General features: G+C 35.3%; 1 protein-coding gene across 1 annotated transcript; it reads right to left on the bottom strand.

Moving 5' to 3' along the window:
• Positions 1–3,407: 3,407 nt before the first annotated feature.
• Ctu2 (Cytosolic thiouridylase subunit 2) lies at positions 3,408–26,159 on the bottom strand. Its single transcript, XM_069825494.1, has 9 exons — positions 25,970–26,159; positions 24,986–25,060; positions 20,488–20,687; positions 20,125–20,377; positions 19,259–19,394; positions 12,567–12,698; positions 10,278–10,436; positions 6,206–6,550; positions 3,408–4,844 (listed from the first exon to the last, which is right to left on the bottom strand). Exons 1-9 carry the CDS (start codon positions 26,038–26,040, stop codon positions 4,746–4,748), a joined length of 1,470 nt encoding a protein of 489 aa, XP_069681595.1. The 5' UTR covers positions 26,041–26,159; the 3' UTR covers positions 3,408–4,745.
• Positions 26,160–26,786: the final 627 nt, after the last annotated feature.

Here is a 26,786-nt window from a genome sequence, read left to right as displayed (position 1 = left end):
CAAATCTTTATCCTGGCTGCAACTTAGTAACCGTAGAACACTTCATTCGCTGTCTCTTCTGTTTCGAGTTCTCCACACTTCTACTCCAAATTATCTTCGTTCCCGGTTTGACTACTTATCCTCCAATCACAATCTAAACACCAGGTCACAGGAGAGCCAAATCCTAGCAATTCCTGCCCACAGAACATCCCACTATTCATCCTCTTTTACTGTCTCAGTCCCCCGTGAATGGAATTCTCTACCTCAGAAAATAAGGGGCTGCCAAACAATAACCACTTTCAAGAAAAGGCTAAACGACTTCTTACGGGCGCAGTCAAATTGAAATTATGATTGTGATCGAGTTTAATAATTTAATTTAATTTAGGTATGACTATCATTACTATTACTGTTATTATTATTATTATTATTATTATTATTACATAATTATTATAAGATAAAAAGAATTGTCATTGTATTATATTAATTATGTATTATATTGTCTTGTATTGTAGTATTGTATTGCTTTGAATTGTATTGTATTAATTATGTTATATTCATAGCATTGTATAATTTTCTATCATACTAGTTGAGTGGAAGAGAAGTCCGAATGGCCTTAACTCTGCCAGTTAAAATAAACCATTATTATTATTATTATTATTATTATTATTATTATTATTATTATTATTATTATTATTATTATTATTATATCTTCTTCTTTGTTTTCACTGGTGAAAATTTCGCAGTTAGAAATAATACGCAACAATCAAAACACACATACAGTGCACTACAATCAAAGGCGCGAAAGAAACTAACGAACAGAAAAAAGGGAAATTGTGACAGAAAGCAGAAGTGATAACCACCCCTTATCTTCACTCGTTCCCTCCCTCTCTCCCTCCCTCTACATAGTACGCACCCTGATTTGAAATATATTGCGTTGTCAGTTTGGAAGTGTCTATTCAGTCATCTATACAAACATTTATAACATCTGAATGTTCTTAATATTCAGTATTACAGAATGTAATTTTTTTAAGTTTTAGTGAGTTCTATAAAACTTGGAAGGCTTTGCGCCTCGGTGAAAATTTAATCTGGAGCTCTAATTTTTTGTGTGCATAATTGTTAGCTATAATGACAACTTTTCCGCACTACATTTTTTTTTAATTCGTAATTTAATTTTTTCGATTCACCCTAATATGGATTGTATGGGGAGACTGAGAGGAAGGCAGAAAATAAGAAAGATTTGAGAATGGTGGGATTGCAGTAAAAGACTTGTCCTTGAGCAGAAAACTATGAATAATAATAATAATAATAATAATAATAATAATAATAATAATAATAATAATAATAATAATAATTTACATTTGAAAATCCCGATAATGCCGACAATTTAAAAATAAAACGATACTGCCCTTGACGAAATTCTACGTACGCCATGTAGCTTAATTACATATTATATAGCTGATTTTAAAATTCATAATATATTCTACTTAGTTCAGTTTTCAGTATTATGCAGAAAAGTCTGATGTCTGTATTTATTTTTCTACGGTGAGAACTATTCAAGAAGTTCGAATTATTACTTTAAGATGTCAGCACAGGCTGGACTGGAATTTCTAAGTCACGTGCGTTTGTGTCATTTTAGCATGAAAGAATGGCATATGAACGAACCACAGCGAGGTAAAAAGATGAGATAAATGTGAATTATTCAGTTTTTCAGATGTAAGGCTTAACGGAAATTAAAAGTGAATGAGGAGATTTTGAGCATAAAGCTCAGGCGTGTCTGACTTTGTATTTAGAAAGGAATATTTTTTATGGAAACAAAAAATATTTTTGTTTCTATTGTGTGAATTATGACGTGATCGAGAATATTTGTAAGTTAGGCAATTCTCCATAGTTCTTTTTCTTCTTATATGATCTAAAAGATAATTTTTGTATCACTATGCAATACTTCATTTGTTTAATACAAAAGTACTAGGTCTACTGTAAGGCGAATGTCAGATATTCTATGGTGAATTCTCGGCCTCATCTCGCCAAATACCATCTCGCTATCACCAATCCCATCGAAGTTAAATAACCTCATACTTGATACAGCGTCGTTAAATAACCGATTAAAAAATTAACTAATTAACGCACAGATCAGTGGGTGGGTGGATAAATCAATGAATGGATGAATCAGTGAGTCGAGTGAGTTAATTAATAAATTAATTAGCTAATTAGTAAATTAATGAATTAATCAATGAATTGGTGAATGAAGAAGTGAATGACTGAATTAATTATTTAATTAGCCTATCATTGAATGAATCAATGATTGAATTGTATTAATTAGTGAATGAAGTAATTGATCGGTTAATTAAAGAATGAATTGATTAATTGAATTATTTAATGAATTAATCAATTAATGAGTTATTGAATAAGTTAATGAGTTAACAAACTAATGAAATAGTTCATTAACGAACGAACAAACAAACATTTGAGTAGGTGAGTAGATAAATCAATGAATGAATCAATCAATTATTTGAGTGAGTCAACGAGTGACTTAATAAAGAGTGAATTTATTAATTAATGAATCAGAATGGCCCTTACTGTGTAGGAATTCTTGCTTGCCTCTATCGTCATGAGGATGCTCAACCTTTCCTTTTCTCTTTCTCTACTATAATAGGCGTGCTTTGAATATGATCTAAATGCAGGAGTGCAGTTGGTCACGTATGCAAGGTGGATTATATAACTGCCCTAGTATTTGTTCCACATTATGGCCTGAGTCTCTTTTATAGGATAATAGTTTATATTTTGTAGGATATATGCCCTGTAAAAATGTCAGTCTAATTTGTCCCCCCCCCCCTTTTTTTTTAAATAGGGCATTTATATTTTTTATAATATTAAAATGGATTTGAGGGAGGTGGGATATGATTATAGAGACTAGATTAATCTTGCACAGGATAGGGACCGCTGGTGGGCTTATGTGAGGGCGGCAATGAACCTTCGGGTTCCTTAAAAGCCATTTGTAAGTAAGTAAGTAAATAGGGCATTTTAACTCTTATACCATTCCTGTGGTACTGTTTTAGAGTCCTGTATTTTCTAATATCAAATCATCATCATCATCATCATCATCATGATTTGATTTATGACAACTGTTGTTTTTCAGTCCCAAACTCCCGTAAGTCTCTCTCCTGATAGCCTTAGTCTACCAATATCTTCTTTCTTTCATTATCCTCTGTGTACCATTATAGGGCCTACTAGCATTTCCAGGGTTTTCCTCCTGTCTTCCTTTTTAGTTGTTTTCTACTTGTTTAGTACATAACCAAAGCTGTTGCTAGTCTCCTTAGTAATATACTTGTAGTCGTATGGTGCAGGGCAATCACTTAACAAGTATAGGACAAATAGAGCTAAGGAGTACAAACATCCAATCCAGATATGTGGGAGAAAAACCATACTCGTTTTACAATAAAAAAGCACTTTATTATGAACAAAATTAATTACATTATGAGGTCTGATCAAAAAGTTTCAAGAAATAGTCACCCTTCAAAAAATTGGTTGTGCTAGCCAACTACTATTTCTAGGGGTTGAGGGATGGGGTTTATTGAAACTGAATTTCAAACTTCAACCCTCTGAGACAAAAAAAAATGGGCTACAACCTCTTGTCGTCAGTGAGTTGCAACGCAATTATTGGGCGAACAATGAACACTGCACAGGAGAAAAGAGTGCATATTAAATTTTGCGTAAAAACAATGAAAGTGTGAGAGAGATGCTGAAATTGTTAAGCACAGTTTTTTTTTAGTTTAATGCATTTGCACGAGATAATGCAAAGAGCTCTTTCAGAATGGCTCCTCTAAGAACATATAGCCGAAAAAAAAAAATCCCTGTATTACCCCATCCTCCCTACTCACCAGATTTGGTTGCCACTGACGTTTTGTTTCCCAGACTAAAAATGAAGTTCAAAGGTCGTAGGTTCGGTGACATTCCTACCATTCAATAAAATATGATGAGGAAACTAAACAGGATCTAGAAAAGTGACTTCCAAAAGTGCTTTCAAATGTGGCAGGAACACTGGCAACGCTAGATTACATCAGAATGAGAGTGCTTTCAAGGAGATGGGCACTAGTTATCCTATAAGCAGTGCTTTTTTTCCTGGCAGAAAGTGCCAGAACAGTGTTCCAGGACTTTTTGTTATATTTTTCAGTATGAAACTGAGAAATATATTAATAATTCATTTTTCTTTGCTTAGGCCTTGGAAGTCTTAAAGTTAGAAAAAAAGGAGATTTAAAATGACAAAATTCCAGTGCATTGGATAGTAATATCTCCCAGCTGTTATAAATATTTTACAGTGTTCCACAGACTTTTTTTCCAGAAAAAAAAAAAAGCACTGCCTATGAGTATCTGAATTATTCTTATTCTTGTATTTAAAAAATCTTGAAGCTTTTAGATCAAACCATTGTATAGTCTTAGTACAATATAATCTTTTTTTTTTTTTTTGCAAGTAATATAATATAAGAAATGTACATAGGCTATATTTTCAGCTAATATCCTATTAAAATATAATACATTTGTTTCATAAATTACAACATTAAAAGAAGAATCTGAAGATGTGAAGGAAGTTTGCAATGTTTTGTGACCATTTTCATTAAAGATACTTAAAATCTGTGCAAGATGCAATATAAAATTTTGGATGGTTATAAATTAAATCAAATTCACACAATACAAACAAACAGTACTGCCTTCACAACTCCTCTCCACAAAACAGACCAACACCTTAAAGTCTTTAGTATAACCAAAAATCACAATAAGAAATCTTCAATCTCTTTTCTCATTGCCTTATAACTTAGCCGTTGCTTCGCTTTTGAGATTACTTCTGCAGGCAGCAGTTCTGGAGTGTCCTGTGGAAAATAAAATTAAATTACAAAACTTACATCCTAGCTTAAAAAAAATCATTATTCTATCTGGGTTAAATTCAGGGGCGGTTCTACAATAAGGACTGCAGAGCTGCAGAACCGCCATTTAAATGGACCTGGAAAAATTAAAAATGTAAAACGTGCTTTTATGTAATCTACTTCATTGTTTCATTTATTTTTCCAATTCATTCTCCTTCGATTCGAGATTTTACTGTGTGTAGGAGCCTTGAACTGCTCGAGAATTTTAGCTGTAGTGTACTTTTCGGATCTGTGATCAGCAGTTCCTGAAGCTCAACGTAGGGTAGTCGGCAGCAGAAAACTGGTTTTCTTCACCGTCCCATAAGACTGTATTAGAGCTGCAACCGAAGCAGCTCTCTCCGAATATACAAAAGAACCGCCAACACCCTAATCTCTTGAGCCATGCGTTAGAACACATAGGCTTCTGGACTACTGTATATCATTACAGTTGCAGTGTGTTATAATACTGTGGGGATGTGATGTGATTAGTCAGTGTGTCTAAGGAAATATTTTATATTAAAAATGAATGAAATGAAAACTTAATCGACCAACCCCTTTCGAAATTATAAGAGAAATTGCATGTTAACTTAAGAAATTAGGACGTCCTACACAAAATTTAAATATTGAAATTTCTGGAAAAAGTCGAGGAAATCATGTAGCCTACTAGTCATTTTAATACCGAAATGTGTAATGGAAACGATTGGTTTTTTGCTGCGCTCATGAAAACGCTTTCTCCCCCACCCGTGTATTCTGTTTAGAGGAGAAAATACATGGACAAACACCGGAGTGAAGGATTTATTTAATTTGATTTATTTAATTTGACTTACAAACCAGAAAGGCTTGTGGGGCACATCTCCACTACATGACTAGTTGTGGGAGAGGTGTAGCACATGTATGGTTGGAGTACAATTTCGGGTGCGCAGTTAACTTCGAGAAAGGACTGTAATTACACGCGTTATCCGATTTAGATGCAATAAACAGCATGCGTTTACTAAATACACTATTTTTCATGCAGAACTGCCAACCTTTGTAACTGCGGGCCGCTACTGGTTAAATTTTAATGGAGCCATGCTGTGCTACTGACAAAACTCAAGTTCTTCTGACTGTGATGATCGATAAAGTGATTTCTATGTTTCAATTCAAACTTTTTTTCTACAATTTACATATTTAAATAACGACTTTTTTCACGAATTACAGTAGTTTTATTTACTGACTTTGATGTATTCACCATTTTATGGTGTCCCTATTGTGAATATACAGTAAAACATATTTAGTTCTATTTTATTTATATATTAAATTTACATTTTACTTGAATTCTTGATACAAACCATTTCTCTAGCTATGAGTCTACAGCCATAACATAAGCAAACTTCCAGTTCTGGCAATGTGACACTTTTATTGTTTCTGGAACATTGACAGTCTTCTCCTGTCCTACAACACTCACTGTTCTTGTCAACAATGGGTGTTGAAGTATTACAACATTGTGTAGAGTCAGTTTCGGTATCTGATGATTTGAGAACTTCTTGTGCATTTTCTTTACTTCTAGACAGGTCATTCTGTAGAGTGCCAATTGTTCTGCTATCAAATCCTGATGGTCCAAGAGCAGAAACCTTACGAGAGAACTCTGTTGCTTGGAGAGCTGATGATCCTGAAACTGTTGTGTCCAATGGAGCCTATGAGGAGAAAGAAAAGTGTGTTATATACCAATCTATATCACAGACACACTCATTGCTAAAACTCCAATTGTGAACGAAATTCCTCCATGGAAATGGGTGATTCCAGAACATAGCATACAAATTCCAGGAAATCATTCCAAAAATGATCCTCCATACATTCTTAAGTTAGATTCCATGGAACTACTCTGCAGTACATATAAGGATCACCTTCAAATTTATACAAATGGATCTCTAAATCCTAATAATGGGACATCAGAAGCAGGGTATTATATTCCAAAATATCAAGAAAGTTATTTCAACCATGTTCATCCTCCTCAAGTCTTGACACTGAATTGCTAGCTATTGATGCTGCTCTTCAGTGTGTTACTCAAATTTCTGAAAAATCTATTTGCATACTTACCGATTCCAAGGGGGCTATATTTAATATAATTAAATTTGTACCAAACCTATATGCACATAGAATTATTCCAATTCAGAAACAACTAAGTAAACTAAAAGAATTCCAAAAGGAAATAACATTTCAATGGATACCTAGTCATTGTGGTATACCTGGAAACGAGAAAGTCGATAATATTGCAAAACAGGTAACATATTTGCAACCGAGACCTCTTCAAGTGATATCTCTATCCAATGCTTTTGCTTCAGTGAAGTCTCATTTTACAAACCTATGATCAACAATTGCCTCTCTTCTGACAAAGGAAAAATTTTACAGTCTGTACAAAAGAAATCAAATGACCTGGACATGTACAAAAACTTGCCCAGACATGTTCAAACATTTTTAACAAGAGCCAGAACAAGTCACATTGTCACTCAATTGTACCTACACCTATTTCACATTTCTGATAATCCTATTTGTCTGTGGTGTAATTATCATGGTGAAGATCTGGAACACATTCTTCTATACTGTCCATCCATAAACCACAAAAGAAGTAAATTAAAATCATCAGTACCAGTTGCAGAAGACACAACCCTGCAGTATATATTGACTACACCCCACCTCTGGCTACAAGCAACAGGCATCTATAATGAACACTGATCAAAATATCCCTCATTTCTCGTGAAAAACAACTGAATAGACTAGAGTGGACTATAGTGGACTTTATGTTGTCAGCAAACAGCTGGATACATTAAGAAGATTGATTGATCATTAATGATTAACAACAACTTGAGTTAGCTGCAGTTAAAATGATAGTTTGTGTACAACAGGAGTTCTCAAACTTTTTGAGACCACATCTCTCTTCAAATGTCACATTTTCTTAATGACGCCCTGCCCCTGTTCCAAAAAATAAATAAATAAATAAATGAAATACGATTTGGTGATATTTTTTTAAGAAAATAGTATTTTATATTACTAGGCTAGCTTGTATCTTTTTAAATTTAAAGATACAACATTAGAATAAAATAAATATGTACACATACTGAAAATTGGCATGTGGAAAAAACTAGGACTTAAGGCTGGTTCACAATAAACCTAGAACGGAAATAATGTTAAAATAAATATATTTATTTTAACATTTTTTCCGTTCTCGTTCTCGTTCCTGTTCCTGGTTTATTGTGAACCAGCCCTTAGTCTAACAACAACCAACAATTAAGAGTATAAAAGTGTAAAGATAATAGGACACAAAAACTAAAGTGGTAAAGAAGTGTAAACAGATAATAATGTACCTCACCTGGAATGGCTCACCAGGTGAGAAACAATGAGCCTCCCCTCTTTTAGGAGACCTTGCCCTTTAAGGGACAAAATGGCTAAATTCATTCATTCATTCAATATATGTATACAGTAATGAACAATAACAAAGTTTTTTAAAGTAAATTACGTACTATATTGTATTGTGTATAAAGATTCGTTTATTATGTACATGTGAGTAATGCCTTTCTACATTACTGGGTCCGATCTTGGTCACTTTAAGATTACAGGATCAAAAACAACATAGCGCTCTCACCCTCTGTATTATCTGGATTGCCCTCAGCCCGTATAGTCTGAATAATCGGAACTCTACTGTAATAATAAATAATTTATAATCACTAGTCATCATTATTTTTATAAATCCGGCTATCTACCATTTGCCTATGACTCGCGTTACGGAATGTGCACTGGTTCGAGTCCTCATGGGGGAAGAAATTTTCTCATGAAATTTCGGCCAGTGTATGGCACCGGTGCCCACCCAGCATTGTGATGCACTTGGGGAGCGACGATAGGTAGCGAAATCCAGTTGCGAATACCAGCTATAACGGCTGGGGGGATCATCGTGCTAACCACACAATACCTCCATTCTGGTTGGACGGTCGTCCACCTCTGCTTCGGCATGTGGGCGTGAGGCCAGCAGCCGGCTGGTTGGTCTAGGCCCTTCATGGGCTGTAGCGCCACGGAGTATTATTATTATTATCTACCATTTGAGACTTCACTGCAATAAAATGAACTAGTAACTGGAAGTTAAACCAGTGACTGATTTCCTGTGTAAATACAGAACTAGCTGGAGGATTCATGTAGAAAGAATGCCGAAGAGCAGATGGCCAAAAGCAGCCTTAAGGTAAGTGTTCACTACATCGTATCGCACTCCTCGTACGAATTGCATGCAATGGATATTTTAAGTGCAGTGCGTTCACTGTAATGGCTTCACCTCATCAGATTCCCCTATCAGCTGTTTAAAACATGACGTCGTATGATATTGATATTACTGAAAGCAGAGGAGTTGAGGTTAGGTCTATTAATTACGTCTGTTAGCGAATAAGAATTTGTAATTGCTTCATGCGTCTTAATTGAAGAGGAAGAAACGAAAGAAATATTGGTTACATAATATATTTGCAAGAAACGACTTGATTACTGTAATGGGAACACTTCAAATTATATAATTCTTCGCAATTTTCTACACGCCAAATAAGTTTTCCGTCTGCCATTTTGGCGCGACACTGAACATGGCACAACATAATAGTAACAGTTGACCAATTAAAATTGATTTATTAAAGAAGGCCATGATCGCACGCATCGGAAAAGTTGCCCATCCGAGAAACGTGGACGGATTTGCCGAGAGGCGATGCATCCGATACGATGTAGTGAACACGGTTACATAACAATTACAGCAAAGATAGTCTTTTTCCGATCCGTGCGATTTGTCCGATGCGTGTGATACGATGTAGTGAACGCTTACCTTTAGATTTTCGATCTTTCAGAAGACAATCTATTGGAAGACCCTAAAAAGGATGGCCTGAAACCACAAAGACAGCAATGGCTCAGTAGGTCCAAAGCTTGAACTGGTTCATGTTCATGATTAGTCACTTGTTTTCCTATTAGTGAAGTATTTTACTAGTTAGCTTTTACTAGTTAGCAATGTATGCAATGGAGGGGGAAAGAAATTGGTCACCCTTCCTCATTATCTCCTGGCTTAGTTATCTCATGAGTGATGTCTTATTGGTGTCATTTCTGAGGTTCCAATCTGTCTTTAGACTGTAGGCTAAACAACAGTTTTCTCATCATAATAACCTATATGTTTTTTTTTATTGTTCTTTCCATCCATTTCATAAACTGGCAAATCAATATAGAAATGACTTAAGGACCAGACAATATATCTAAAGGCACAAGGACTTCGTGAAAGAAGATGACTGAGACTATGCAAAAAGCATGTCTCTATTGAAATATTAACTCACACCTCTGAACTATCATTTACTCTTACCTTAGAATTACGTATCTATTTCTAGCTAATGCTTCAATGTGAGATATACATACCTGGCAGAGTACACAGTAATTGTCTTCGTCTGTTTCATTAGTTCCCAAACTTAATTTGTCTCCTGTTCTGAATATTGTGGACACAGTTGATGGAAAATCTTCCTGAAGATCTGTGACAAATTTCTCTGTCAGCTTTTGAATGCTAGCATGGGAGCCAGCCTGCAAAATCATAAACGACATTACTCGACACAATTTGAAGACAAGTATCACTTCATTAATGTTAGCAATGGTGGCTCTATAAGTAGTGAAATGGGTTCGATCCCCGGCGCCAGAGCAAATTTTTCTCCATTAATAACAAATGGTAACCACAACAGATAATTCTGTAGGACCAAAAAAATTAATCTTTAGATAGATTATTCGCCTAATAGTGCGTACATACTGTGGAATCCCAGCTGCCAAGTTGCTCAGATCAGTGTGCTCTTTGTGTGATGACTTAATTGTATGTCGAACATGGAGTAAGTGCAATTTTTAAGCCTATTTTCTAAGTATTTGATTAACTAGCGGACTTACTCGTGTTAATTATGTAAGTTTGTGCGGTTTACAGCTGCTTCGGTGCTTATCACACCATCCTCGGAGCCTACTAGATCTCGGCGTCATCTCGAACTTCTCTGCCCGTTATGTGGGTGCGTTTGATTGTTGAAAGGTGTTGAATAGTAGAGTCAAATAGTGTGTGTATACTGAAATTGATCTGTGTGTTGAGAATTTGATCAGGATGTGTTTTAGTGTGTTTGTATATTTCGTATTGTTCTAGTGTGTTGAGTTTTTGGTTCTTAGGTTGTATGTGTAGGATTTCCAGGTCTGCATTTATTGTATTGTATTGTATTGTATTTATTAACATTCCATAGTATTCATACATGCTTACAGCTAGAATATGGAATAAGTCAAAAAACTTAATACTATTATAAAATCTTAATTTATAGTCACAGTCTAGATGAAATATATACAGACGAGATTTACAATATAGTCTACTAGTACAACACATACTTTTAGTATCAATTTCATTAAGTGTTTACTAGTACAACACATAGTTTTAGTATCAATTTCATGAAGTGTTATTGAATGTCATGAATTCACCTACAGACTAGAAGGCGTGAGAAATTAGGTACTTCTTTAATTTGGCCCTAAATAATTTTATGTTTTGAGTTTCATTTTTTATATCGATGGGGAGGCTATTAAAAATTTTTACTGCCATATAACGCACTCCTTTTTGATAGCATGATAGACTTGCCAATGGAGTATGAAAGTCATTTTTTGACGTGTATTTATGTTATCAACTGTTGAATTAGTTACAAAGTTTTCACGATTACGAGGAAGATTATTAATGAAAAGATATACTGACAAGCCATGGGCATTATTTGTAGTTTTTTGAAAATAGTCCTACACAATTCCCTAGATTTGGCGCCTACTATTATTCTAATTATGTTATTGTATGTATGGTTAGCATTGGTTATGTCATCGGCGTAGTAGATGTATTGTGTCCTCTGGTTATTGCTTTGATGTGTTCTTTGTAGCGTGTTTGGAATGATCTGCCTGTCTGTCCAATGTAGAACTTGTCGCAACTATTACATGTGAGTTTGTATACACCTGTGTGGTCTTATTTATTTGTTTGTGTTTTTGTGTGTTGAGATGTCTTTGTAGTGTGTTTTCTGTTCTGTATGCTATATTGTATTTCTGCTTTCTGAATGGAGATGCGATCTTATGTGTGCTTTTGTTTTCATATGTTAGTGTGATGTATTTCTTGTGTTCTTGTGTTTGTGTTTAGCGTGTTTTTGTGTTTGTTAAGTTTTTGTTTTGTCATTCTTATGATGTTGTCATAACCAATGATAACCATACATACAATAACATAAACGCAGACATGGAAATCCTACACATACAACCCAAGAACCAAAAACTCAACACACTAGAACAATACGAAATATACAAACACACTAAAACACACCCCGATCAAATTCTCAACACACAGATCAATTTCAGTACACACACACTATTTGACTCCACTATTCAACACCTTTCAACAATCAAACGCACCCACATAACAGGCAGAGAAGTTCGAGATGACGCCAAGATTTAGTAGGCTCTGAGGATGGTGTGATAAGCACCGAAACAGCTGTAAGCCGCACAAACTTACATAATTAACACGAGTAAGTCCGCTAGTTAATCAATTACTTATATTCAAGTGTTAAAAGTAGTGTACGCAGAATCAAAATGGCCTATTTTCTGTTCAACTGAGCTATACAGACTATTGGCATATAATATATATAAGCATAAATATTTAAGAAAATATATAACCTTTGTCCCTAATGATGGAACAGCTATTGATACTATTTTGTTGAAGGCATTATAAAACACAACTTCTTTCTTCATAAAGTCTCTCATTGGTCGAAGAAGCATAACACCAGGATCACGATTATCACAAAAACCCTGTAAGAAACATAAATTTTGTACATTAATAACCAGTATATAATGTACACGTTGCAGACACATTTCCAAGCATGAAACAAAGTAGTTGTGAATATTTCTGTGTTTAATAATAGCACTGTGTTGTAGCCTATTGAGTGGTAACTTGATACAAGACGAAATTTAACTAGGCTTAAATAACTAATAATGAGCTACAAACAATAACTATATATATATATATATATATATATATATATATATATATTGTGACAGCGACGTGAGATTCGAACTCACGACCAGCGTCCCGCAAGAGAGAAGATCGCGCGGAGCACTTGGGATGGCGCGCGGCGGAGAGGGGAAAAGGGCCAACGCGGCGAGAGAGTGGAGCGAGAGTGCGCGCGCATCTGGTGCTGGTAGAGAGGAGAGGGCTCTGGATTTCTCTGGAGAGCCATCTCTAGAGACGCGTGGAACCTTCGAGGCTACGTCGCTGTGGTTATAAATTACGGTCGCGAAGGAACGACAGCAGTTTTCAGTTGATTAGTCAGCCAGTCAGTGAGAAAGCCAGAGCAAGCAAGCCAGTCTTGTGTACCGGAGTTCGACTCGAGTGTGCGTTCGCAACTGCGTCAGCATCTGAAGGCCTGAGTTCGAGTGCAGTGGACCGCAGTTGGAGGGACCTGAGTTCGAGTGCAGTGGACCGCAGTTGGAGGGACCTGAGTTCGAGTACAGTGAACTGTCTCTGAAGGTCTGTGGTTCGAGATACTGTGAACTCGAGTGACTGAGATAGAAGAACTGTGAACTGAGAACTGGTAGTTCTGATTTGTAAATAGTGCTTTGTAAATATTAGTTAAGATTAACAGTTCATTGTTGTGCGTAATAGTCCAAGTAAACTGTCATTGTCGTCGGTGGAGTGCTATAACGAATACTGTGTTGAGTGAAGATCCAATTGTTGACGAGAGCGTTTAAGGTGAATTGTAGAAAGGAATTATTGTTGTGACGAATAAATTACATTGTTGTTACTAATAAAACTCACAATATATATATATATATATATATATATATATATATATATATATATATACACATACATACATACATACTACATGAAAATTTAAAAATTCTACGTTGTATTAAGGACACACAGACATGTAGAATATGCCACCCAGTTTCGGGAATGAAACTACAATTAATTGTGTTGATTTGAATGATTAAATTTTATTTCGGATTTAAATGGAGAGTATGGGTCTATGACAAGAGAACTAGTTAATGAAGAGCATGCAATGTATTTTCTCTTCATATAAATCATCATTCCGAAATTAGTCCCAACAATAACTCAAAGTATATCGTACGTGTCTATTATCATTTTAATACTGTAGAATTCACGATTACAAATCAAATGAGTAGTTGCAAAAGTTTATATCTGTTCTTAATGCCGAGATATTACTGAGAGAAGCTGAGCAACATACCTAATTTTATATTCAACTTCTGAAAAAGCTCGTAAAAGATTGTCCCTTCTAAAAAGACTAGCAGGAAAGAAATGGGGATGCTCTAGGAATACTTTGAACACTATATACAAAATGTTTATACAGCCAGTGCTGACATACTGCGGAGAAATTTTAATTACTTCACCTTTCATAAACGAAGGCTCATTACTGGTGGACTCAAAACAACTCCAATAGATTCTATGAGATTCCTCACTAATATTAACAGTATCAAAATGACAATACAAGAAAAAGCACTGATTCAATATGAAAAACTTATCAGATTACCAGGAAACAATTGGCATTCATACAGTCCTCTCTGTAGACTGAAAACTCAAAAAAGTTTCATATCCATGGTTCAAGAATTAAAAAGAAAATCAATATCCCGAATTTAAAAGAAAACTTACAAATTAAACCAGACCCTTTAACTCTATTAAATATAGAATATAATCTAAATTCAACAGAAGAAATACTGAAATCAGAAGTAACCACTGAAATAATGAAACAATTTTCTTTAGAGGCAATTAACATTATGTACCCTCCACAAAACTGGCTTCATTTATACACTGACGGATCCTTGATCTCCGGAGAACAAGGTGCCGGTGCACGTGTTACGTGCTGTCTCTTCTCACTTTATAGATCTCTTGGGTATGGAACAACAAGTTTTGATGGAGAAATCATTGCAATAAGTGAATGTCTCAGGAATCTTCTATGCCACATCAATAAATTTAAGAATGCAGTTATATTGTCAGACTCCAAAGCAGCTATTCTATCAGTCGTCTCTAAACACACACCTTCATCTCAAACAGCAGAAATAACTAAAATGCTCTCTCAATTAATATCAGTCAATAAAAGAATTGTATTCCAATGGATAATGGATACCATCCCATTGTGGAATCCTGGGAAACGAGAATGCCGATGCACTAGCAAAGAAGGGCAGCACTGCTACTTACAGACCTGTTACTAAATCTACGTATTACTCTGTGAAAAGATTTATTAAATCTACATACTTAGACTTCAACAAACAAAATTTGATAACTCAATCCCAAGGGAAAAAATGGAACTCTCTGCATCATAATCCACAGTTGATTCCCAATTTACCACGAAAATCGTCTGTAGCTGCATTTAGATTGGCAACAGGTCATGATTGTTTGGCCAAACACCTGCATAGAATTGGAATATATCAGTCCCCTAACTGTCCATTGTGCAACTCAAACTAAGAAATGGATTCGGAACACCTCAAAATCTGTGCTTGAGTGGCTGACCATGATAATATCTTTGAAAAATATTGGAGTGCAAGAGGTCAAATGACTTTATTGTCAAACGCCTGGCATTAGAAAACAACAACATATTCAACTTCGGTGCTCTCATGCCTGTAGCAAGGGGTGTAGACACACAAGTTACAATGGTTCATTCGAATCTGTAAACCTTTTATCCAATGGCATGCATGGTACTCACAAGACCAATAAGAAGGACATCAACATCTGCACTTTTTCTAGTTTCTAGTATAACATTACTTTTTCAAATATTGAAGGTGAAAAGACAACAACATTGTTTCACTCAGAAGTTTCTTATCTAATAATAAAAATGACATGAATTCGTCAAATCTCTATAATTGTGTGAAACGTTAATGCTGCTCGTAATTGTTATTGTGAGCATGGATGGGATTATATGGATGTCTGGTATTTGAAATAAAATTTTGATATTTCGTTTCATTTCTCTCTTTATACTCTCCATATTTTAATTTAACAAGGCAGAACTTTCTCGTTAATTAGTTCACTGTTTCCTCATTCCATGAGGCCTAGTTTCGAGACGACAATACAATTGATAGTCAAAACGATGTGCACATCAATATGAATGACACCGGTGAGTTGTTTGAAATTAATGAATAATAATGTCATTACAGAAAATTGAGTTCATTTGGAAATTAATACCATAGTTAAAGTACAGTACTTTAGAATTAGACAATGTTAACTTAACTATTTCTATCTTTAGACACCACGCATTTATTAATCACCCCCATTTGTGTACGAAAATAATGAATTAATTATGATGTCACATTAAATTGTTCCTTTTATGTTTCATCACAGCTGGCTGCATTCGAAACTACGTTGTTTTAAACATATCATAAAGTTAGTTCCAGCAAGCAATTCAGAACGTGTTCCAAACTAATACCAAATGCATGTACCAATTGTATATGGTGTCAGAACTAGTTCGGGATTTTACGCTGTTGGAATGTTTCTTGAACTGTTCTTTCACGACCTTCGGAGTTTCTTCTCATATTAAAATTATATTGATCTTTCGAACTTAATTCGTCATAAAATATACAGTAAAACCTCCCTAAAACGAAAAGCAATTGTTCCAGAATTTTTCTTCCATTTTCACAGGTTTTCGTTTTACAAAGGATTGAGTTTTGGCAAAACTAAGAATAGACTACTGCAATATGCTCACTGTAGGAAGAACAGAATGAAGAAATAATTTGAAATAAAAGTTGCTACAGTTCAGTACATGCAAAGTGAATTTTATTTTCATACTTATTAACTTACGTAATTGCAGCCTCTCTCTCTCCCTCTCTCTGCACCCTAGTTTCTTGGCCCCCACATTTCTTTTGAAATGCTTTGCTGCGACTTTTTTTTTTTTTTGAAGGAAATGTTGTAGGATTTCCTTCGCGTCCTGCATCAATTCAGAGTGTAAATTGCGCCCTGAGCCATCGGTTGTGTAACTGAAGTTGTGAAATAGATTAACTTCACGTTAGACAAATCAATCCTTGGATGCCAGGTAGCATTGTCTAAAAACAGTATGACCTTACAACCTTGACGTTTCATTGCTCCATTAAAATTATGAAGCCACTCTTCCATGATAGAACTAGTCATCTAGGCTTTTTATTAAATCGCACAGTTTTACTTTATTGCCAATGTTATTTAACACTGTATTAGCATATTAACACAAAACTCGGAATAAATAAACGGAAATGTGAAACTAAATTGACACTACAATACAATTATTCACAGTTTTATTCTACTCGCACTGTCCTTTATCACTGTATTGGCTTGTTAGCACAAAACTGAGAATAAATGAAAGAAAATGCAAGAGGGTTGGAAGAAGTAAGGATAGAGGAGGTCAGTAACCTGTCGGGTCCTTGACAATAAGCGCAGAATAGTGACATGGTTAAAGAAACTTCACCCCCAACCCCTGACAAAAAATAGCGAAAGTCTTCCAGATCATTGCAAGTACAGTCACACAAAAAAATTATGTCATGCTTCGTACAGTGTTATTGCAAAATTAAAAATGGTTTGAAAGAATTTAGCAACAGTTACGCTTAAAATGATCCATTTTAGGCAGTTTTCCGTTTTAAAGTATTATTTTACATAGAAAATCATTCTGTTCCCAAATTTATTTTTCGTTTGTGCAGGTGTCCTTTTTATAGAGGGTACGTTTTAGCAAGGTTTTACTGTATCATTGTTACCTTCCAAATCACTCATTTTCGACTATTTTTTTATTTTAACCTGTCTAGTCTCGAAGCATTTTAACCATAACTTCAGATTAAACCATCTGCGCATGCGTTAACAATTCTGAATTCCCAGTTCTTAATCGAGAACCAATTTCACTCATTCCGAACGAGTTCTAAAGCATGTTGAAACAGGAAACTGGAAGTTCAGTATCGGCTCTGAATCAGTTCTAGTCTTGTTGGAATACACACATTGAGCTCCTGCGCATAAGCAGGCAGTTCAGAATCGATTCCGAACCATGCTGGAACAAACCTATAATTTCAGTCATCCACAGCCTACTGTAATTAATGATGCCACCACATTAACAGAAAATGTGAACAGATTTCCGAATGTCATGTGCATGTGCATTTTTACGCTAAAAAACTTAATTATGACACACAAAAACTTAAGTTGGAATACTCAAATCACACACATATGTAAAATAATTTTTATGAAAATTCACGCACTAAAAAGAATTCGAAATTTCCTTCCGTTGCTTCTCAAGAAGAATTTAGTGCAGTTGCTCTTGATGCCTCATTTTGATTACTGTGACACTCTCTACACTGAACTTAACATGAAATTGACAAACTACAGCGTGTTCATAATGCACGTATTCGATTTATTTGCAACGTCAGTAGATCTGACCGTATCACACCTTCACTAAATATGCTGTCCCGGGTCCATCTCAAAGAGCGAAGAACTATTCACTCTCTCACTTTACTCTTCAATATTCTTCAAAACTCTAACCCTAGCTACTTAGCGTCTCGTTTTCAACATTTGTCCTCGTATCACGAAATAGATACTCGCTCACAACACCATATCACACTCTCCATTCCTAAATACAGAACATCCTTCTACTCTTCATCTTTCACCATCTCTGCAGCTCATCTCTGGAACTCTCTACCACAACATGTCAGAGACTGTCGGACATTGTCTAGTTTCAAAAAGAAATTAAAATTGCACTTTTTGAATTAATTCCTTTCAGTTATAAGCCCTTTTCTCTGCCATAGTTTTGTAAAAATATAGGCTATAATTTCCTTTTCCTTCCTTTCCCCTTTTTGTTCTCTTTATCAGCCAATGAATTTATTATCATAGCCTTTTTATCGTGAATGTTATTTAATTTTCGTATTTCTTTTCTTTTTTATTATTATTTTATTACATTCCATTTTGATATATTCTTCCTTACGTTTTTCCATATTAACCATTTGTACTAAATGATTTGCTTTCACTATATTCCACTGTATTTCACTTTTTTTTTTCTATTATGGTATTATTTTCATGTTGTTTAGTGTCGATTTTATGCTATTATTATTATTATTATTATTATTATTATTATTATTATTATTATTACTATTATTATTTTTTATTTTTTTTTTTTGTAATATGTTCGTATTTTGTTCTTTAACTTTTTGTTAAATTTTAACTGCTTGTATACTTTGTGACTTGGTAGAGTGTAAGAGAAGGCCCTATGGCCTTAACTCTGCCAGTATAAATAAAGAATTATTATTAAACTTAATTAAAAGATAACAACATCTAACTGAGAATTTAATTGCCTTAGATATTTTACACAGTGTAAGCTCTACTGTTCATATGATTACATAATTATTAATGATCTTACGACATCCAATGGAAGTTGTGCTCCTCGTCCAACAGACACGTTGCTTAGTATCTTAACAGCCAAGTGATTTGCAGTTTCTGCTGTAAATATTTTCGTGCACTTCAGTTGTTTAGCTATCTTCAATAGAAGTCGATTCCTAAAAATATGAAACAATAAATCAGTAAATCACTCATAAATCATTATTGTCATCAACTACAAGGTTTAGATTTCTTTTTTACCTATAATAGCTTCAGGATTAAAAGATTGGCTCGGAAAAAGAGTTAAAAATAAATTCTGCCAAGTCTGATTATTAACAGAGCAGGAATATTGTAAAACTTTCCTAAAAGCTTTTTCTTAGAAAATTAATCTGTTTAAAATCTTTATTCATCTCGTCTAAAAATGGTTGTTACAATATTTATGGAGAAAATCCATGTTCTTTGAAAGATGTTTAAAAACGAGGAGTCACATCCAAACAAAAAGCCAGGAACTAAACACACTAGAACAATATGAGATATACAGACACACGAAAACACACCCCAACGAAATTCTCAACACACAACTCAATTTCAGAACACACACCTCTTTGACTCTACATTATACCACACGAACACACCCTCACAGGAAACAAAACAAGAGGCGCCAAGACCAACAACGACCAGTTCTGGGGATGACCCATAAATAGGTCGAAACATGTAAACAAGGTACATTAGAATTTAACACAAGAAAGTCTTATCATATATATTCCGAAGTGATACAGTGTTAAAAGTTGTGTAATCAAGATGTATCATAATTTAAATTTTAAAATAAAATTTCAAATGTTATGCTAAATATATTAGGTATAATGACAAAATCACATCATTCAAAGGGCAACCACAAAGCAATCATACCGTATTTTCTGTAATAGATCTTCCTTTGCTGTTAAACTGTGAACAGAACTCATTAATTTCTTCATGCACTCTTCATTTTTACTGTGCACATCATATACTTCATCACTGCAGCTATACAATCTTACATCTGAATCTTCTGTACAGTCCTCCAATGATGCAATATAGAGGGGAAGATTTAATTTTCCCACATGCACAACAATGGAAGTGCAGACTGTCTTACGTTCTTCCAGAGATAATCCAAGAATATTTCCTTCTACAAAGAAACGTAAGTGGTCATATATGAGTAGAGCTATTAACAGTATTTTGGAACATTTTAATATGGGTTTATATTAACATCTATGATCATACAACAATCTTACTCACCATCAATATAAACAACAGAGCATGTAAATAATAAGCGCTTATGGTTAGCTTCATTCAGTCCCGCATTCACTAAATGAAGCAATGCAACAGAAGGCTGGCTTCCTGAAAATGCAATAAGGACATGATCTTGTGGTCTGACTAGCTTTGATTTTCCAAGAGAAGCTCTGAACTTGTGGGTTGCTGCTGTCAAGAAACATTCCCTGAAATTAAGACAAAATTAGTTAACTGAACGCAAATTATACCAAGCTGACTTTCTGAAAACTATAAGGCGGTATTATTTTTAAATTAAACTTGTTATTTCTATGTTGCTCTTCTATTAACATCACATAGGCTAGGTTGTTCTACCAGTAATATTTGCTTTCTATACCCATTTCTTGTTCCACTAAGTTTTGTTAATTTAACAATATTTTCTTTAAGTCCGTCATAAATTTATCTTATATAACAATGTGATGTTTTTATTTCATTTTATTAGATGAACGTTTTCGGTTTTATAAACCATCTTCAGATCACTGTTACCTCTATAGAACTCTTGTGTTGACTATCCAATGAATTCAGTGATTTATAATTATGCAACAACTACTTGTAAATGCAGTCTCATGATGGTCACTGTGTATAAGGTCATAAGAAAATAATTATTTCGCATCTGAAAGGACTGTATAAGCTGCAAAACCTTCAACTTAGATTAATTTAATTTAATATATCATCATCATTTTAAATATGTGTATTCATTAATGTTTTATCTCATATTTATATTTTACTTTTTAATACAATATGGTTAATGTAACCCATTGCACATCAACACAAGAGCTCAATAGAGGTAAGAGTGATCTGGAGATGGTTTATAAAACCGAAAACGTTCGTCTAGTAAAATGAAATAAAAACATCACATTGTAATATAAGATAAGTTTATGACGGACTTGAAGAAAATATTGTTAAAGTAATATTTGCGACATAACATAAGCAAAGAATCACCATCGTATGAATCATGTTAATAATACAGTGCATATACACACCTCAACAAAAGTTTGCAATAACAAGGATACGACTAAATTGAATTCTTACAGTCAATCTTTTGATGGCTTTACAATAACTATTTAACAAAATAAGCATAATTCTCTCTGAATCAAACATTTTGAACAATATATACAAAAAATATACAAACAAAAAGATAATCTTCTGAACTTAAATTCTGACAACAAAACTTTGAAAATCTCTTTATCTCACAGTGCTAGCAGTCTTTAGTAATTGGTATGTTCACCAGTGGCGTAGCGTCAATGTAAGCTAAAAAGCTCAGCTTCTCCAGTTAATAATAATTTTATAACAAACCTGCAGTTTATGAACAAAATTATTTATTAATTTTAATACAATTTATATTTAGGCGTTAAATATTGTGATGCGGCAGCTCAGGATGATTTGTAATGCAGCAGTAAATATGAAGCCTGCACACACCAGCTTCCAATACTCTCATTCTTCTGTGTAACCCACCCCGCAGATTTTCCATCTCTTTCTAACAAAACTACCCTGGTCGCAAGGCTCGCAAGAAGCTAGCTTTAACATTGAAAAGAATTTAGTTTCTGAGTTATCCCTTTCGTGAGTTGTGTTTAGTTGAAGCGTTAGTGTCCATTGTGACTGATATAATAAATAATGAGTGAAATAACAGTTGCTGGCACTAATTTACTTGAATTTTTAGGACAATTCCATTATCAAGACTGACTTATGAACAAAAGTGTAATTTAAAAAGAAACGACCGACTCCCTTGCTGTCAATGAAGGCCACAACCAAGACAGACGCATACTTACATAATTACTAATATTGTATTTATTGACCATTAATATTGTGATTTCTCTCAATATGACAGAGAGTGAGCTAGTGTTAAATTATACGTATACATGTCTATTTGTTAGAGATATGTGTAAACCATGAAATCATAATTTACTATGTACTATTTGAGGTGATGCCTTATTGGTGTTACTTATGATGTTCCAACCAATCTTCGGACTGTTGACTTGACATTGATTACTATTTATTTTAAGACTATATTTTTGCAATACATTTTCTCATATGTACATGGAAGACAATTTGAGTTAGCTTCCCCTGCTCAAAATTTTATGCTACGCCACTGATGTTCACCTTGCATACGGATGAGTTCTTCCACCCCATGAAGCATGCTCCGAATGAGGTCATCAAGTTTTCTTGGGGAAAACGGTCACACTCCTCTATTGCAGCTGCAGCAAATTCCTGAACATTATCAGGTGGGTTGGGATGCTTTGAAATGACCACTTTTAACATGTCCCATGCATGCTCAATTGCATTCATGTCTGGGGACTGTGCAGGCCAGTCCATTCGAGTGATGTTGTGTCTTTGGAGATACCGAAACACTGCCCCATAATGGTGAGGTCTTGCATTGTCATCTGCTAGGACGAAGTGATTGCCGACAGCAATTCTGAAGGGTCAATGGTTCTAGCATTTCTTGAATGTATCGGGAGCAGTAGCGGCCCGCAGTTACAAAGGTTGGCAGTTCTGCATGAAAAATAGTGTATTTAGCAAATGCATGCTGTTTATTGCATCTAAATCGGATAACGCGTGTAATTACAGCCCCTTCTCGAAGTTGACTGTGCACCCAAAATTGTACTCCAACCAACCGTGCGCTACACCTCTCCCACCGGGTATAACTAGTCACCTAGTGGAGATGTGCCCCACAAGCTTTTCTAGTTTTTTAAGTCAAATTAAATAAATCCTTCACTCCGGTGTTTGTCCATGTATTTTCTCCTCTAAACAGAATACATGGGTGGGGGAGAAAGCGTTTTCATGAGCGCAGCAAAAAACCAATCGTTTCCATTACACATTTCGGTATTAAAATGACTAGTAGGCTACATGATTTCCTCGACTTTTTCCAGAAATTTCAATATTTAAATTTTGTGTAGGATGTCCTAATTTCTTAAGTTAACATGCAATTTCTCTTTCAATTTCGAAAAGGGTTGGTCGATTCGGTTTTCATTTCATTCATTTTTAATATAAAATATTTCTTTAGACACACTGACTAATCACATCACACCATCCACAGTACTATAACACACTGCAACTGTAATGATATACAGTAGTCCAGAAGCCTATGTGTTCTAACGCAGGTCATAAAGAGATGAGGGTGTTGACGGTTCTTTTGTATATTCAGAGAGAGCTGCTATGGTTGCAGCTCTAATGCAGTCTTATGAGACGGTGAAGAAAACCAGTTTTCTGCTGCCGACTACCCTACGTTGAGCTCCAGGAACTGCCGATCACAGATCCGAAAAGTACACTACAGCTAAAATTCTCGAGCAGTTCAAGGCTCCTACAGACAGTAAAATCTCGAATCGAAGGAGAATGAATTGGAAAAATAAATGAAACAATGAAGTAGATTACATAAAAGCACGTTTTACATTTTTAATTTTTTCAGGTCCATTTAAATGGCGGTTCTGCAGCTCTGCAGTTCTTATTGTAGAGCCGCCCCTGATCGAGAGCCATTCAATTTGCCTTGGATGGGTATTAGCAGTCTCCTGTCCCATCATTATTCCTGCCCAGAACATAACACTTCTGCCAGCATACTAGTGGACTTTCTGGAAATGCCTACATTGATGACGTCATCTAGAGGTTCTCTATACCCTTGTATAATTGGTGTCAGGTCTCAAACCAATCCTGGTCTCATCAGCAAATATGACATTACTCCATTCTGCAATGGTCCAGTGTTGATGAGCAAGAGCCCAGTTCCTTCGATAAGCTCAGTTCCATTGGTTCAGTCCAAAGCTTCTCATTGGCCTTCTGGAATGAAGACCAACCTCATGGTCTTCTGCGCACTGTTTGATCTGCGATACGAACCCCTGTTGCTGTGGGAGAGGTCATATCTAGGGGCTCTGGCAGTTGATGTTGGATGTCTGAGAGCCGACATTTGGAGGTAACGATCCTGGCGTGGTGTAATGCGGGGATGGCCAGAACAAGGCCTATCATTCACATTTCCCCTCTCTCTATACTTTCTCTATACCTTACACACGCTGCTTTGTGTGACATTTAACCTATAGGCAACATCTTGCTGTGTATGGCCTGCCGAAAGTAAAGCCACTATCTGAATCCTATCAAACGTTTGTATTCATCTACGTGGCATGTCACTGCAAGACTGAACACAAACTGACTGATGCGTTTGTTCACATGGAACAATGCACCATCTACTACAGCACTAGCGGTATGGTCACATCACTAAGATATGAACACAAAACATGCCTGTAATGTTTTGTCGAATATAACGGCTCTGATAGTACAATTAATAAAGTGCCTATGTAAATGAGGCATGAAATATCTCTGAATATACGTTTCGGCAGTATTCCAAACTTTTGTTGAGGTGTGTATTTTATCTTTCCACACTCACATGTGTGCAATTGCACTGTGTACTACCACATCTGCTCTACATTACCGAGCATGGAAAGATAAAATATAAGCATTATAGGCTATTTCTATCATCACAGTTTACCTGCAATATGCATCTCGAATTCTGAGGACAATGTCTGCTCTCCTTTCATTGCACTTCTTGCATATGCTCCCAATGCTGGAAGTATAGGATAACATTACATCAAACCAGTTAAATTTTTGGCGAAATTAGGGAACGGGGAAAGATCCGGAGGTAATTTTGGGAGTGAAAATCATCAAATTTATAAAGTTTCTCCCCACTCCCCCAAACACGATTTTCTATTGTTAATGTTAATAATAATGTTTATAGTAAAACATACAATTTAGACTGTTTAGAGAGAGAAAATTAAGCATATATACCGGTAGTAATAATTCATTGGTAATTTTCCAGAAAAGCTACACTAAAGGAGGCACAATTGTTTTTTATTTCACAGGCATCTGTGAGATATATATATATACCGGTATATATATATATAGTGATAAACATGTGGTTTTAGTTCGCAGCCACAAATACTTTCAACATAAAAATCGTTTGACACTTAGGCCTACCTGTACATGTACAGGTCTATTTTAATGTACTTTTGTAGCCCCATTTCTCTAGTAATTTGTCCTACACCTTTCGCATGTTAGCTATGTTAGTACCTAATGAGTAACAGTAATGTACAACAGTACATTAGAATATACTGTACATGTAAGTATCAAACGATTTTTCTGCTGAAAGTATATGTGGCTGGAAGCCAAAACGAGGTATTTATGACTATATACATCTCACAAAAGCCAGTGAAGCAAATTGTGCCTCTTTCAGTGTAGGTTTTCTGGAGAATTATCAATTTATGTAACAATGCTTTCAAATTCATAAATTATTCAGCATCGAAATATAACTTGGGCTAGAAACGGCCGACAAATTTTGCATGCAACAACCCTCTTTAAGGGGCAAAGTTCTTTTCCTCTACGACTTGGGACCCACAGCTTCACTTATCTCACAAATTAGAATTTAGAGATTTTCATAAGATATCGATTTTAAAGTACACATTTCCAATATACGTACGTGGTAACAGGTGGTTTCTGCTCCATGCATTGTTCAATACTATCGAATTCAGCATCATTTATTGAGCACATGATTTATAACCTAAAACCATATACAACTCCAGAATTCACCATATTTAAAATGCGCAGTGTCGCCAACTCGACTCGTAAAAAGTAAAAAACCGCTGTGAAAGTGCAGAAATCGCTAAATTGCTATATTGTCAATGTAAAATGAGAATATTTTACCGCTGCGAGTGCTAAAATACCCGCTAAGTCCCTATATCAGCAATACAAATTTCCTCAATTTTATGCACTAAACTAATATCACAAATCTATACTTGTTTTTTTGAAAGATGTGTCATGACAGGTGCGTTGCGATCGCAAAAATAACTGAATGTCACATAGCGTGGTAGGCCTGTTGCTATGGTAACAACGGTTGAATTGCCAAACTTACACTTCCTCTTGGCGAGTGCTTAATAGCTCGCTTGGCGACATTTATTGTGCACACAATGTTAGCATTGGTACGTTTCGTCTTTGATTCTCTGTCGATTTTTGTATTGTTTTCTTACCTCCGCGTAAATTGTCAGTGAATGTTTTAACGTCAGCCATCTTCACGACAATTGCTGGCTTCCATCAGCTGCAGCGTGGTAGTCCATATTGGCAACATGGGACTGTAGTTCCAAATTCGGCCGCGTAACTGTCATGCAAGAGGAGTAGAAATATATGAATGTAACGGGGATGTGCAAAGAAGTATTTTGAAATTCCCGCTATTTCCGGTGCAGGAAGTCGCTTGAAAATACCGCCATTCTTGTGCATGTGGCGCTCCACTGCTGGTAAAA

Source organism: Periplaneta americana, chromosome 5, assembly GCF_040183065.1.
Source record: "Periplaneta americana isolate PAMFEO1 chromosome 5, P.americana_PAMFEO1_priV1, whole genome shotgun sequence".
In the NCBI taxonomy this organism is placed as follows: domain Eukaryota; kingdom Metazoa; phylum Arthropoda; class Insecta; order Blattodea; family Blattidae; genus Periplaneta; species Periplaneta americana.
This window is presented reverse-complemented; position numbering and strand designations above follow the sequence as displayed.